The sequence below is a fragment of the Leucopleurus acutus genome, assembly GCF_964270905.1.
Source record: "Leucopleurus acutus genome assembly, chromosome: 15".
In the NCBI taxonomy this organism is placed as follows: Eukaryota; Metazoa; Chordata; class Mammalia; order Artiodactyla; family Delphinidae; genus Leucopleurus; species Leucopleurus acutus.
Window position 1 is genome coordinate 66,478,208 of NC_139157.1, and position 16,697 is coordinate 66,494,904.

Consider the following 16,697-nt stretch of genomic DNA (forward strand, 5'->3'; position numbering starts at 1 on the left):
ACTCCTAATGTGCAAGAAGCAAATGCTAATAGGAAGCAGAGATTGGTGTATGAGAAATGAATATAAACAGAGAACACAGATACAAAGAAGCAGTACCGGAGGCAAACTGCAAGTGACAAGACAGAAGACTTGCCAAGGATGGGCAAGGAACCACCCCAGCAGAATAAATGGGGGCTTCGGCTACACCCTTAGCTGGGGGGTTACCGCAGAAGAACCAAGACGAGCAGGGGAGATCATGGCAAAGCTGCATATCCAAATCTACCCATCCCTCATTCCACACTTCCCCCCTGTGCACCCTCCTCCCTCCCCCACACGCCCTCCCCATCATCCTCCAACCTCCGCTGACTAATCGCGTATCTTGGACAGCCTGATGTGGAGTCCCTTTCCCCCAATGATTTCAAAGCATGTAATTCGTTCATCTGCTTTTTGAGATGACAGTGTATGTACTACGTGATGGTTAAATCCAAGCCATAGCATCCCTGGGGCCCCTGAACAGTGTTGGATCACCTGACATCACTGGGTGGAGACTCGGACAGGAGGGGGTGATGGACACCCTGCTCGATTCCAGAACCACATATCCAAGACGGCTTCTGAGAACCCATCCTGCACACCAGAGCCCTCTTTGGGAGGAGCGGGGTGGGAAAAGAGCAAGGTGTTGAACTATTGTTCAGTCCCAATGGACACTGTGTTCCACTGATATGAGCCAATTGGCCCTTGATTCATCCTTCCTTTGGGTTGACTTGTTTTTAAGGGGAAAAACTTCAGATTGTTTTTGGGCAAGTCTTCCTCTCTTCTTCATCTTTACCAAAAGTTAAGTGATGGCATTTCTCCCTTCCAGCCAGCTATGTTATTTTGAGCGTCTCTAACTTCCAAAAACAAAAAAAAAGCCTTCTCAAGACTGTAATTAGAAAAGCTCATGTTTCAAGTTTTTCCTAAAGTTTCTGTACTTTCACAGAACCATCGAAAGTAAAACTAGAAATACCTTGCTGGTCACCTAGTCCATTTCCTCATTTTATAGATAAGGAAGTGGAAGTGCACTGAAGTGATTTGGTTTTCACAGGAGAGAAGATGAAACATGAGATCTCTGAAAAGAGTTTTGTTCAGAAACAGAAGCCTGGGCCCAGATGTCTCACCACCTCCTGAGGGGCCTCGTCCCTATACTCTGCCCATTCTTGCAGATCCTTATTTAAAAGGTCCAACAAGATTTGATTATCTTTAAGGACCCTTCAGACCTTAAATTGTAGATTGTAAGATGTGGGTGTGTGCTTTCCTTTAAAACCCAAAGTCCACGCCAGGACCTTTGTAATTAAGTCAGTGAACTGGAGCCAGGTAACTTGAGTTGTAAATCCTGTCCTAAAATCTTCAGTTTGGAGTGAGATCGGATTTTTTACTGATAAAATACAATGCAGAAAAAGAAAAGTGCATAAGCAAATGTATAATTCAATGAAAAGCAAACACACATCAGCCTATCACCAATGTCAAGAGATAGGACTTAGTGACAGCACCCCTGAGACCTCCCCAGTGCCACTTACAAATAATTCCCTCCTCACAGCCAGAACCTCTACTCTGAGTCTTTTCTTTATAGTTTCACCATCTGCGTATGTATCTATAGATACTGAAGTTTTGCCCATTTTTGAACTCGATGTACATGGAATCCGATTGTGCTGCACTTTTGTGCCTTGCTTCTCTGGCTCAGCCCTCGACGTTAGTTTTAGGTCTGTGAGATTCGTCCATGTTGCATGCGGTTCTAATTTGCTTTGTATTCTTCCATTAAATGAATAGATGAATATACCTCAGTGTATTTATTCATTGTGCTACCGGCCGACATTGCGTGGTTTCCAGCTGGGAGTTGAACAGTGCTGCTGTGAACGCTCTTGTCCCAAGTTCTGCTACAGATACGCAGGAGCATCGCTTGTGTGAAACCTCGGAATGGAATCGATGGGTGATAATCTTCAGCTTCATTAGATAATGCTAAACAGTTTCCCAAAGAATATGAACCAACCATCAGTGTGTGAGAGTCCCTGATGCTTTGATCTCCACAAACACTTGATATTGCTTAACTTTCCAATTTGGTGGATAAGTAGTAAATTTTTTTTTTTAATTGATTTTTGGCTGTGTTGGGTCTTCGTTGCTGCGTGCAGGCTTTCTCTGGTTGCGGTGAGCAGGGGCTACTCTTCGTTGCGGTGCGCGGGCTTCTCATTGAGGTGACTTCTCTTGTTGTGGAGCACGGGCTCTAGGCACGCCGTCTTCAGTGGTTGCAGCATGTGGGCTCAGTAGTTGTGGCTCACAGGCTCTAGAGCGCAGGCTCAGTAGTTGTGGCGCACGGGCTTAGTTGCTCCTCTGCACGTGGGATCTTCCTTGACCAGGGCTCGAACCCGTGTGCCCTGCATTGGCAGACGGATTCTTAACCACTGCGGCACCAGGGAAGTCCAATAAATCTTTAATTCTTTATTACCTTTAGATTATTACATATCACCTGTTACCAACATTCTAATATTTCTTCTAACTCAGCCTCTGTATCATACTCTGCCTCTCCAAACAGTTTACTTTTAAATATGGAAATGCTAGTCGTTGTCACTAATATTTTATCACTGGATATTTTGGAAGTTTGGATTCTTTTTTATTTGGGTCTGTTTATAAGTCAAACAACAATATCAACATTAAAAATTACCCAAAAACCTGGGGCCTATTATGACAGTTCCTAATTTTTTTTTTTCAACTGTGCAGTAAAAACCATTGTCACAAACTGTATCGGTAAATTGAACTTCCTCCTGAAAGGTCAAGGAAAATGGAAGTTTATATTGAAGTACAAGAACCACTCAGTGCTATTAAGGATTTGATGATACAATTGTAAATGCTTCCTCCTAACAACAGCCTTAAATTTCAGTTCCTTAGCCACTAACTAGTACACACACAGATGGAGTGTTTGAGTGAATAAAGAACATGGAACGTTTTAGTGCCCCATGTCAGGCCGTCACTTTAGCTACCTAAAGGCATTAGAGGCATTAAGTGACAGGCACTGCAGTTTTCCATTAGAAAATACCAAAATTGGATTGCTTTCCACTTTAAGAAGTTTGAGTCCTGATGGGATTGAAAAGTGTTTCCAAGCCAAAAGTAATAACTTCGTAATTTTAATGACACTGTGCACGCTAAAATTTCCATAGTCTTTTTTTTTTAATTTATTTACTTATTTATTTATTTTTGGCTGCCCTGGGTCTTTGTTGCTGCACGCGCGGGCTTTCTCTAGTTGCAGTGAGCGGGGGCTACTCTTTGTTGCGGTGCCCGGGCTTCTCATTGCGGTGGCTTCTCTTGTGGCGGAGCACGGGCTCTAGGTGCGCGGGCTCCAGTAGTTGTGGCATGCGGGCTCAGTAGTTGTGGTGCACGGGCTTAGTTGCTCCACGGCATGTAGGATCCTCCCTGACCAGGGCTCGAACCTGTGTCCCCTGCATTGGAAGGCGGATTCTTAACCACTGCGCCACCGGGGAAGTCCCCAAATTTCTATGGTCTTGATAACTTTCTTTTATAAAAAACTAACCCTTATGGTTTCATAGCAAATAACTATTTTTTAAAAAGAGCATGCTTGATAAGAGCAGAAATATACTCAGCAATTACTAAATAATTTAGTGTTTGAGTCACAGAAGTGTTTACTTAATGCACTGTTTCTAAGAGAAGTGTGGTTGGAATTTCAAGTGAAATGGTTTATAATTTGGTCTTTTTCATTACCTCCAAGGCATATTCATTTCTTCTCTTCTGAAACATTCTAGACATGACAGGTTGTCTGGAAAACTTAACATTCTACTTTTTTGTGAATTGCAGCTTTTCAGATTTCCCAGTGTAGATTTTTTTTTCTTTTTTTTTTGGCTTTTTGATTTATACTTTTGCTTTCAGAACTGTTAGACATTTTAATTTCTGAATATGACCCAATAATGAACAAAGAGTGAATGAGTGAGTTAATAAGTGAGTCTGTATTCAGTAATACTACATCTTTGACTGATAAGAGTTGTGGTCTGTGTAGCTTTTTGAGGGGATGAGCATACTATGATAAAATGATAGTAATTAACTTTTACTGCCAAACCATATGATAAGATGATTGGGGTATATGTGTGTGTACATGTGCAGCTGGGGTTTTTTTGGCCTACAAAAAGAAGAATGAGATCCAGCCAAAACCCAAATCAGAACCTTTGGAAAGCTTCCTTATAATCTGATTTCAGCTAATGTCTGCACACTTTAACACATTGTCTAATGCTTAGCGTAAAGACTGGCTGTCAGACTCCTCCATGCTATTCTGGGCTGTTACTCACTACAAGGTATTTCATTCTTAGATCCCATGGGTCCTGCTACAGATTTCAGGATTTGCTGCATTGGGAGGTGGGGAATTTTTTTTGATATTAGTAAAGCCAATGAAAAAAGGAAAACTTAATAGGACATAATGCAATGATAGGAGAACCAGAATTCAGGTTGGCATTGGTTAGTCAAAAACAGACAAATTAGAGTTCCTAGAAGAGCACTAATGATAACTGGAGCATGGGAAGGGCTGACTGATTTCTCAAAGAAGAAGGAAAACAGTAAGTTCCATTATGCTTGAAGAGGGGCCAACAGGGAGGGGTGTGATAAGCTCCAGTAAGAATGTAAAAGCCAAGAGACACAGAGTGGGGTTGGCATGGCATAGGAAGGATTATCCAGGAATAAGGTAACAAAATCACGAAAATCCTCAGAAAGATTAAAGTCTAACAACTGCTTCATGGGATTGATAGATTATTTTTTCCTTATTGTTATATTCACTAGTTTGTTGTACTGTTTTAGATTCCACATGTAAGTGATATCATACAGTATTTGTCTTTCCCTGACTTATCTCACTTAGCCTAATACCTTGCAAGTCCATCCATGGTACTGCAAATAACAAAATGTCATTCTTTTTACAGCTGAGTAATATTCCAGTGTGTGTGTGTGTGTGAGTGTGTGTGTGTGTGTGTGTGTGTGTGTACGTGTGTATGTATACACACCACATCTTCTTTATCCATTCATCTGTTGATGGACATTTAGGTTGCTTCCATGTCTTGGCTATTGTAAATAGTGCTGCTATGAACATTGGATTGCATGTATCTTTTCAAATTAGCGTTTCCTCCGGGAAATGGGATTACTGGATCATACGGTAAGTCTATTTTTAGTTTTTAAGGAACCTCCATACTGTTCGCCATAGTGGCTGCACCAATTTATGTTCCCACCAACAGTGTAGGAGGGTTCCCTTTTCTGTACACCCTCTCCAGTATATATCATTTGTAGACTTTTTGACGATGACCATTCCGACCAGTGTGAGTTGATTAACTACAATAAAACTCATTGTAGTTTTATTTTGCATTTCTCTAATAATTAGTGATGTTGAGCATCTATTCATGTGCCTGATGGGTATCAGTATGTCTTCTTTGGAGAAATGTCTATTTAGATCTGCCTACTTCATGATTGGGTTGTTTGTTTTTCTGTTATTGAGCTGTATGAGCTGTTTATATATTTTAGATATTAACCCCTTGTCAGTCACATCACTTGGAAATATTTTCTCCCATTCTGTAGGTTGTCTTTTCGTTTTTGTCGATGGTATCCTTTGCTGTGCAAAAGCTTTTGAGTCTAATTAGGTCCCATTTGTTTATTTTTGCTTTTATTTCCTTTGCTTTAGGAGTCAGATCCAAAAAAACTATTGCTATGGTTTATGTCAGAGAGTGTTCTGCCTATGTTTTCTTCTAGGAATTTTATGGTTTCCAGTCTTACATTTAGATCCCTAATCCATTTTGAGTTTATTTTTATATATGACGTGAGAAAATGTTCTAATTTAATTCTTTTACATGTAACTGTCCAGTTTTCCCAGAACCACTTATTGAAGAGACTGTCTTTTCTCTATTGTATATTCCTGCCTCCTTTGTCATAGACTAATTGACCATAAGTGTGTGGGTTTGTTTCTGAGCTTTCTGTTCTGTTCCATTGATCTATGTGTCTGTTTTTGTGCCAGCATCATACTGTTTTGATTACTGTAGCATTGTAGTATAGTCTGAAGCTAGGGAGCCTGATTCCTCCAGCTCCGTTTTTCATCTCAAGATTGTTTTGGCCATTCAGGGTCTCTTGTGTTTCCATACAAGTTTTAAATTTATTTGTTGTAGTTCTGTGAAAAATGCCCTTTGTATTTTGATAGGGATTGCATTGAATCTGTAGATTGCCTTGCGTAGTATTGTCACTTTAACAATATAAATTCTTCCAATCCTAGAACACAGCATATGTTTCTAGCTGTTTGTGCCATCTTCAATTTCTTTCATCAGTGTCTTATAGTTTTCCCAGTATAGGTCTTTTACTTCCTTAGGTAGGTTTATTCCTAGGTATTTTATTCTTTTGATGCAATGGTAAATGGGATTGTTTCTTTAATTTCTCTTTCTGATATTTCATTGTTAGTGTATAGAAATGCAACAGATTTCTGTATGTTGTAACTTTACCATATTCATTGATGACCCCTAATAGTTTTCTGATGGCGTCTTTAGGATTTTCTATGTATAGTATCATGCCATCTGCAAACAGTGACAGTTTTGCTTCTTCCTTTCCAATTTGGATTCCTTTTATTTCTTTTTCTTCTCTGATTGCTGTGACTAGGACTTCCAAAACTATGTTGAATAATAAAAGTGGTGAGAGTGGGCATCCTTGTCTTGTTCCTGATCTAAGAGGAAATGCTTTCAGCTTTTTACCGTTGAGTATGATGTAATATGTGGGTTCATCATATATGGCCTTTATTATGTAGGCATGTTCCCTCTATGCCCACTTTCTGGAGAGTTTTTATCATAAATGGGTACTGAGGGAATGATACATTTTAGATTATACCATTTGATGAACAGATCTAATATGTTTCAAATGTCTTCTAAAAATCTCTGGAAGGTTTAGCCCAACAAGCAAGTGTCCATGTTCATGTGACTATCATAGCCTGCGTCATCAACTCAGGGTGCATATATTGCCACATGTCCTTTATTTTCCCAAACCTGCCCCATTAGCGGGATATGGAGTCTTTCCTTGAGCCTCCCAGCTGTCCTAGAGCCAGAAAGAGACCATCTTACTTGTGAACTGGAATCTGAGAATCCACCCACTGCCTTGGCTTCACTACTATTAGTGCCTGGACTATTGTCCAGTGCTGCTGTATAGCAGTCAGCCCCCACTCAGACCTCAGTGGAACTCCACACTGGTTTCCCAGGTGACATATTCTTTTACTTTATACTCCCTTGCTCAGCCATGGTTCCCAGAACAAACCTCTGGGCTAAGATACCCAGGACTGAAGGAGCTAATGGCATCAGTTCCACGTATTGTGCCAAAATGTCCTCCTAGGTTTGGATTCCCCATTTCCTACAGATAACTTCACTTCAAGGGACTTGTGCCCTTCTCTTTACTTAGGGACACCATGGTCTATCCTGACAGATCTTCCTAACTTGAAACCTGTGGGATCAGGGGTTGGGGTCCTGGTTCCTTCTCTTCCAGAAGGCTTTGGTTTCTTCCTGTATATTGTCCACCCCATTCCCTGTAACCAGCTCTACAGAGGCAGTTTTTAAGCCACAGAAAACAGTGAAAAGAGGGTACGTAAATGGTCTTTATAAGGTCAAAGAAAGCTAGCTTCTGTCAGCTCAAATGACAGTACCCCATTCTCTGTGATCAAGTAGGTATTTCTTTTATAGACTTAGACTCATACAATTATAGATCTGTTAACAACTTTGCTAGTCTTCTAGTCCAGGCTTCTCATTTTACCAACATGGAAGCAGGTCCAGAGAAAGTTAGGCAATTTATCCAAAATCCACAAAGCCAGTCAGTGCCAGAGCTGGACTGAAAGCCCTAGAGCCCTGGTTCATTCCTCTTTCCACTGCACCTCACTTCATTTCTCTTTTGATTTTCTTTCATTTCATGTTTCACTAAAGAATTTATGGCTTTGTATCCATTATAGCAAGCTCCTCTCGTCTTGATGTAGGTACATTAATATGAATTACTCATAAATGGATTGGAAAAATGAGATGGCTCTTATAAATCTCCTGCTTTTTATGATTTTTTTTTTTTAAATTCCTGGAACCTTAATTGTCCCACCCAGTTTTGAGTGCTGTCAGCTATATGCAAGCTATCGTGATTCAAAAACAAAACAAAATAAATTTTCACAGACTGAGAAAATTAAATGTGTTAGGAGAAAGAGTAATAATTTGAGAACTAAGAATGGAGAAAATAAATCAGACAGGAGACCCTGTATGGGAGATAAGAAAATCCTGAAAACATTCCATGGAAAAGAAACCAGAATGGAAAAAAGATTTGCATTCTGTTAATTTAACAACAATTAACTAGTCATAGATAGTAGTCATGTAAACTCAATCTTACCCCATGGCTTATGGTCATTATAACTGAATTGTGTCATTTATAACTCTATTCTTATTGCATTAAAAATGATCCAGTTAATAAGGCTCACAGATATTTTATCTTTTATTAGAATACCAAAGAACTGAAAATTCTTCTTGGCAGATACATTTTTGTAATTAGGTATTAAAAACCATCATTTATGGTAGAGCAAAATTTATACTATATGGTAGCAGTGTGATAAATTAGTGTTTGTAAAGTGTATACAGTAACTATAATATGAAGAATAAATCCAAGATTTTTGCTTCCAGCCAAGATGGAGTAACAGGTACTAGATTTATCCTCTCACTTGAAACAACTATAAAAATAGATAAAACATGTGAAACAGTGGTTTTCAAGACTTTGGATACCAAGCAACAAAAGACATTGATCCTCAAGAGAAGGAAAACAAGCTGAGCCCAGCTTACTGTTTTGAGAGTGTTTCCAGGCCATGGCACAGGAAGGAGGAACCAAAGAGGGCCTGGCTGACTCTTGAGTTGTGGAGACAGAGCTGATAGTCTGGAGAGACTATGGTGGCTGGAGTTCAGAATGCAGGGTAGCAGAGAAGGGAGAGCTGAACAGAGAGAAAACTCCAGACATCTGAAGAAGATTTCCCTTCAGTGTCTTGCAGAGTACTCATTAGCACATGTGTGTTAGGAGACTACAAAAAAACATGGGGGAAGAGCTATCCAAAACAATTAGAAGGAGCAGTACTCAGAGCTCACAGAGGGCCAGGAATAACACCTGTTCCTACCAGCCAGACTAGAAAACCCATAATTCAAGGGCATTGGGTAAAATACTTAGAAGTAGTGGTAAATAAGGAGCCCTAGATTAAATGTTGCTGTTCCCACTTAAAAGATCTCAAAGGTGAAACCTGAAGGATTGAACTGTTTCCATATAACTCAACTGAGTCCTAGTACAAAGCTTAATAATATTTATAGGAACACAAAAATATCAAGCATCCAACAAGGTAAAATTCACAATATCTGGCATCGAATCAAAAATTTCCAGGCATGCACAGAAGCAGGAATAAAGAGAAATATCAATCCATTGAAACTGAACCAGAACTGATACAGATGTTAGAATTAACAGACAGAAATAGTTACTATAACTGTATTCCAAATGTTCAAGAAGTTAGAGGAATGATTGAATATCTTAAGTAGAGTCATGAAAGATACAAAAAAGACCCAAATTGAACTTTTAGAGGTGAGAGCCACAATTTGTGTGTTGAAAATTAACTGTGAGAGGAATTAATGGCAGATTAGATATTGCATAAGAAAAGATTAGTGAACTTAAAGTCCTAGCAATAGAAACTGTCCAAAATGCAACACAGAGAGAAAAATAAAAAAGACTAGCAAAAATAGAAAATGTACAGAGCATTTGTGAGCTGTGCAACAATTTCGGGTGGTCTAATAAATATGTAACTGAGCTCCCCAAAAGAGAAGAGGAGGGGAGACAGGAAAAACATTTGGCAAAAAATATTTGAAGAAATAATGGCTAAAATATTTCCAAATTTGATGAAAACTATAAAACCACCCATTAAGAAGCTCAAGAATCATGAAAAAACTATACCAAGCCACATCATAATCAAATTGCTCAAAACAAGTGATAAAGATAAAATCTGAAAAGTAGCTAGAGCGGGGAAGATGTATTATGTAGAGAGAAACAAAGTAAGGATGAGGCAGATTTTTCATTGGAAACCATGCACATGAAAAGACAGTGCAATGACATCTTTCAAAGTGCGGAAAGGAAAAAAAAAAAAATCTGTCAATGTAGAAACTATAGGCCACAAAAATAACTTCAAAAAGGAAGTCAATAGACTTCTTAAGAGAAACAAACACTGAAAGAATTCATTACCAGCTGTTATGGACTGAATGTTTATGTCTGCCCAAAAGTCATATGAAGCCCTAACCCCTAATGTGACGGTATTTGAAGGAGGGGCCTTTGGGAGGCAATTAGGTTTATATGAGATCATGAGGAAGGAGCCCCTGTAGTGAGATCAGTGTCTTCATAAGAAGAGGAAGAGAGACCAGAGCTCTCTCTCTTTACCATGCAGGGGTGCAGTGGCAAGGTAGCCATCTGCAAGCCAGGAATAGAGTCCTCACCAGGGAACCAAATCAGCCAGCACCTTGATCTTGGACTTTGCAGCCTCCAGAACTGTAAAAAAATAAGTTCCTGTTGTTTAAGCCACCCAATCTCTGATATTTTATTATGGCAGCCACAAGCCATATTAAAAGAAGTCTTTCAGGCAGAAGGAAAATGTATTTATATACATATATATATACATATATATATATATATATAAACCTTTTTCTCTTATCTGAATCTCTTTAAAAGATAATTGACTGTTTAAACAAAAATAATAACAATGTGATATGGCATTTATAACATTTGTAGAAGTAAATTATATGACAACAATAGTACAAAGGCCAGGAAGGGAGAAATGGAAGCATACTATTGTAAGATTCTTATACTCTACATGAAGTAGTATAATATCAATTGAAGGTAGATTGTGATAACTTAAAGAATCATATTATAAATATAAAGCCTGAGGCAACCAGTAAAATACCAAAGAACATGCCAATGAAGGAGATAAGATTGAATTATAAAAATACTCAGTTAATACAAAAGGAGTCAGAGAATGAGGAGAAACGGAACAAAGAATAGATGAGACAAATACAAAACAAGTAGCCAAATGGCAGATTTAAACCCAACCAAATCAGTAATCACATTAAGTGTAAATGGTATCAGTACCAGAATCAAAAGTCAGAGATTGTCATATTGGGTTAAAAAAAAAAAAAGCAGGACCCAACTGTATGCTGCCTACAAGAAACATACTTTAAATATAAAGACACAAATAGGTTAAAAGGATAAGAGGAAAAAAAGGTATACTGTGCTAACCCTAATGAAAAAAGAGCTGGAGTGGCAATATGAATATCAGACAAAGTAGATTTCAAAGCAAAGAATATTTCCAAGAATTAAAAGATCATTTCATAGTGATAGAGGTATAAATACATCAAGAGAAAATTAAAGTGCTAATGATGTATGCATTTAATAACAGGATTTCAGTGAATGAAGCAAAAACTGATAGACAAATCTACAATTATAGTCCGAGATTTCAGTGCCCCTTCTCAATACTTTTTTTTTTAACATCTTTATTGGAGTATAACTGCTTTACAATGGTGTGTTAGTTTCCGCTTTATAACAAAGTGAATCAGTTATGCATATACATATATCCCCATATCTCCTCCCTCTTGTGTCTCCCTCCCACCCCTCTAGGTGGTCACAAAGCACTGAGCTGATCTCCCTGTGCTATGCGGCTGCTTCCCACTAGCTATCTATTTTACATTTGGTAGTACATATAAGTCCATGCCACTCTCTCACTTTGTCCCAGCTTACCCTTCACCCTCCCTGTGTCCTGAAGTACATTCTCAACGTCTGCGTCTTTATTCCTGTCCTGCCCCTAGGTTCTTCATAACCTTTTTTTTTTTTAGATTCTATATATATATATGTGTTAGCATATGGTATTTGATAGAACCTATAGACAGAATAATAGTAAAGATATAGAAGACTTGAAAAACACTTATCGTATAACTTGACGTAACTACATTTCAGAACACTCCACCCAACAATAGAACATACATTCTTTTCAAGTGCATATGGAATATTTACCAACAGACCATATTCTGGAATATAAAATAAGTCCCCATAAATTAAAAGGATTGAAATCATATAAAGTTTATTCTCTGACCACAATGAAATTAAATCAGAAAACAATATCAGATAGATGTCTAGAAACTCCTTCAAATATTTGGAAACTAAATAATGTTTTTCCAAATAATTTATGCATCAAGGAAGAAATCAAAATGGAAATTAGAAAGTATTTTGAACTGAATGAAAATAAAAACTCAACATTTCAAAATTTGTGAGACACTGCTAAAATAATATCTAGAGTGAAATGTATAGCATTAAAGCCTTTATTTAATAAAAGAAAAGATGAAAGATCTCAGGTCAATGAGTTCAACTTCCACCTTAGGAAACTGGAAAAAGAAGAGCAAATTAAACCCGAAGTAAGCAGAAGAAAGGATATAACAGGACTTCCCTGGTGGCACAGTGGTTAAGAATCCTCCTGCCAATGCAGGGGACATGGGTTCGAGCCCTGGTCTGGGAAGATCCCACATGCCACAAGCAACTAAGCCTGTATGCCACAACTAGTGAACCTGTGCTCTAGAGCCCACAAGCCACAACTACTGACCCCGTGCGCCACAACTACTGAAGCCCACGTGCCTAGAGCCCATGCTCTGCAACAAGAGAAGCCACCGCAATGAGAAGCCCACACACCACAATGAAGAGTAGGCCCCACTGGCTGCAGCTAGAGAAAGCCCGCACGCAGCAACAAAGACCCAATGCAGCCAAAAATAAATGAATTTTAAAAAAAAATAATAATAATAATAAAATCTCTCACAAATTTGTTGAAAGGCATAAACAAGTTGATAAATGCAAAATGTTCAGTAATGTGAGTGCCCAGCACAAAGTAAGCACAAATAAATATTTGTTAAATAAATTTTTTTAAAAAGGATATAACAATGAGAGCAGAAATAAACATAATAGAAAACAGAACAATAAAATCAATTTAACCAAAAGCTAGTTCTTTAAGAATATAAATAAAATTGATAAACCTCTAGCCAAACTGATCAGGAAAAAAAGAGACATGACACAAATTCCCAATATCTGGAATGTGAGAGGTGACATCAGTACAGATTCTACTAATATTAAAGGAAAGTAAGGAAATACTATGTACAACTTTACGCCAATAAATTTGACAACTGTTTTAAAAACTGAATTTGTAGTTACAGCTCCAGCCCAGAAGACTTCATAGGTAAATTCTACCAAATATTTAAGGAAATAAAGAAACCAGTTCTACTCAAACTCTTCTAGAAAATTGAAAAGGAAGAAATCCTTCCAAACTCATTTTGTGAGACCAGCATTACCCTAATACTAAAACCAGTTTTAAAATCTATAAGAAAAGAAAACTACAGACTAATCTCCCTCATGAGCATAGACGTAAAAATTCTTAACAAAATGCCAGCAAACTGAGTCCAGCAATGTATAAAAGGGCAAATATATCATGAACAAGTGGATTTTATCCTAGAAATGCAAGGTTGGTTTAACATTCAAAAATCAATCAATGTTATTTACATTATTGACATACTAAAAAAGAAAAACTATGTGACTATCTCAATAGATGCAGAAAAAGCACTTGGCAAAATTCAACATCCATTCCTGATTTGAAAAACAAATTAAAAAACCTCCCAGAAAAATAGGAATACAAAGAAACCTCCTCAACTAGATAGGGGCTTCTATGAAACACCAAGTTACCATCATAAATAACAGTGAAAAGCTCAATATGTTCCCCATAACTCTGGGAACAAGGGGGGAGAATGTTTGCTCTTACCATTTATACTCAACATTGTACTGGAGGTTCTAGACAATGCAGTAAGGCAAGAAAAAGACATTGAAATCATCCAGATTGGAAAAGAAGTAAAATGTCTTCATTTACAGACAATATTATCTTCTATATAGAAAATCTGTGGAATCTACCTCCCACCCCACGCAAAATAAAAAAAAAAGGCTATGGGAACGAATAAGCAAGTTAGGCAAAGTTGCAGGATACAAGATCAATACAAAAATCAGTTATATTTCTATATGCTAGCAATGAAAAATCAGAAATTTAAGTTAAAAACAAAACCATTTATAATTGCATTAAAAATACTTATATCTAGTTATAAATCTGACAAAAGATGTGACCTTGGTTTGTGCAAAGATTTTTTAGATATGACACCAAAAGCATGATCCATTAAAGAAAAAATTGCTCAGCTGGACTTCCTCAAATGAAGACTCTCTGCTTTTTGAAAAACACTGCTAAGAGATAAAATGACAAGCTACAGACTTGGAGAAAACAGTTGCAAATCACACATCTGATAAAGGACTTTAATTAAGTATATTAAGGAACTTCCAAAACTCAATAGTAAGGAAAAAAACCCAGTATAAAATGGGCAAAGAATCTACCTCTCCAGAGAAGAGAAATAGATGGCAAATAAGCACGTGAAAGATTCTCAGTAGCTTCAGTCACTAGAGAAAAGCAAGTTGAAAACACAAAGAGATTCCACAGTGTACCTATTAGAATGGCCAAAATTAGAAAGATTGACCATACCACATGGTGACAAGGATGGGCAGGAACCGGACTCTCATACACTGCCATTGAAAATGTGAAATGGCACAACTGCTTTAGAAAACAGGGCCATTTCTTTAAAAGTTAGACTTACACATACCAAGTGATCCATCCATTCTATATCTAGGTGTTTACACAAGACAAGTGAAAGCATATGTTCATACAGAGATTTATACACTAATCCATAGCAGCTTTATTTGTAATAACCAAAAACTGGGAAATACCCAAATATCCATCAATAGATGAATGGAGAGGTGCGTGGGAGAGATTGTTAAGGGACATAAAGAGACTTTGGGTGGTGAAGGATATGTTCATTGTGTTGATTGTGATGATGGTTTCACTGTTGCATGTATGTGCCAGAACATATCAAGTTGCACAGTGTAAGTATATGCAGTTTATGGTATGTTAAAACTCTTTAAAAAAATAAACAATAATAAAGCAAAAAGAAAGTAAGACTCACTATTGGAATTCATACTACTGTAAATATTACTGGAAAACTGTTGTGTAAGTTAGAATTTTTTTTTTAAATATCAGTACATCAATGGACACTTTTTAAAGCAAAGAACCCTTTCGTAAAAGTAATCTTCACTATTGAATGCATCTGTTTTTTTGACTCCTGATGCAATATATTGTGTTTCCTTAAAGAGGATGTACATCCAGTCTGCTGGGATAACAGCAGCACATTTGCACTTCTTTTCAAGAGCCTTTCGTGACAACAGTAGCATCATGGTGGCCATGCGTTGTCTTGAAGTGGCGGAGGGCAGTTGCGATAGATAGCTGGCTACATCCACTCCTTCATACACATTCCGTTTAGTTCCCGTGTTAAATTACGTATTGTGATTAGATATTTACTCTGCTTGGCATCTTAGCCAAATTTCAGCCTAGGAACTTACACGTGCTTCATCCAGGCAGCCCTGCCAGTACTTCAGAATGAGTCATTTCCTCTTAACACAAAGCTCAGTTAATACTTGCACTGCGACTCTGTATGTGTGAAAGTTCGCTTTCAGTCCACTAACAAAATTAAAACTACCAAGTTTTAAAGTAGGTATGCATTTTGAATGTTTTGGGTGTTCCGTTAAAGGACCTGGCTTTGTTTCTGCGTGGTAAAAGGACTCAGTAAGAGGAAAGGAGAGAAGTCAGCCACAGAACACAACCTTCCAGATGTTTTCTGAGCTCACAGTGCTAACTGCGCGTAAGATGCTAATGGACAGTTCTGCTTCTTTCGCCCTGGCTCAGGGCGGTGACTCCCAGGCGCTCAGCATCCTTTCTCACTGTGTCTCTCTGACTCAGGGGGCCGTGATGACCCAGGCTTGCTTGCTTTCTTTCAGGGTGTGAACGGCATGTCTGTGGATGAGAAGCCTGACTCCCCCATGTATGTGTATGAGTCCACAGTCCACTGCACCAACATCCTCCTGGGCCTCAATGACCAGCGCAAAAAGGATATTCTCTGTGACGTGACTCTGATCGTGGAGAGGAAGGAGTTCCGGGCCCACCGAGCTGTGCTGGCCGCATGCAGTGAATACTTCTGGCAGGCGCTGGTTGGACAGACGAGAAATGACTTGGTGGTCAGCTTGCCTGAGGAGGTACAGTAGTTTGGTTTGTTCGTGCAGTTGCTAACGGAGGTTTGTTGACTTGGAGACAGTTGGCTGAGGAGGACCTGGAAGGTAGGACCTGTGCCGCATCCCTGCTTGGGGGCTGATGATCAAGTCGCCCACACGTTAGGTTTGCGGCAGAGCCAGTTTCTATTGGATGCATTTCACGTCTCAGAGGCAAGAATCTGAACCGCACCTGTGCCTCACAGTCCTTTCTAGTTTCTAGTTCACTTACTCTTCGGGTTTTGAGTAGTTTGCCCAAAGTTTAGTACAGTCCTACATGTGGGATCTCAATCATTGGGACTGTTGCTATGATTTTTCTCTTTCAAATGGTTGAAGGAACACTTGAGTTCCCTTGAGAGTAAAAGAATGAAAGTATTCACAGCACCTTCCTTGCCCAGGGGGAAGAGTAAAAGCAGGCAGTCATTTTCACAGTTAATATAGTAAGATTCTAAGAAGTGTAAACTTGCTTTTCTCACCAT

At 38.5% G+C, this 16,697-nt stretch overlaps 1 protein-coding gene across 2 annotated transcripts in view; it reads left to right on the forward strand.

Moving 5' to 3' along the window:
* Positions 1-16,697, forward strand: part of BACH2 (BTB domain and CNC homolog 2) — a 361,358-nt gene that overhangs the window by 257,311 nt on the left and 87,350 nt on the right. For both annotated transcript variants that reach the window (XM_082855908.1, XM_082855909.1), the window contains exon 4: positions 15,952-16,206. In XM_082855908.1, coding sequence (XP_082712034.1) covers positions 15,964-16,206 — 243 coding nt within the window. In that variant the 5' untranslated portion in view covers positions 15,952-15,963. The remainder of the gene's footprint in view (positions 1-15,951; positions 16,207-16,697) is intronic.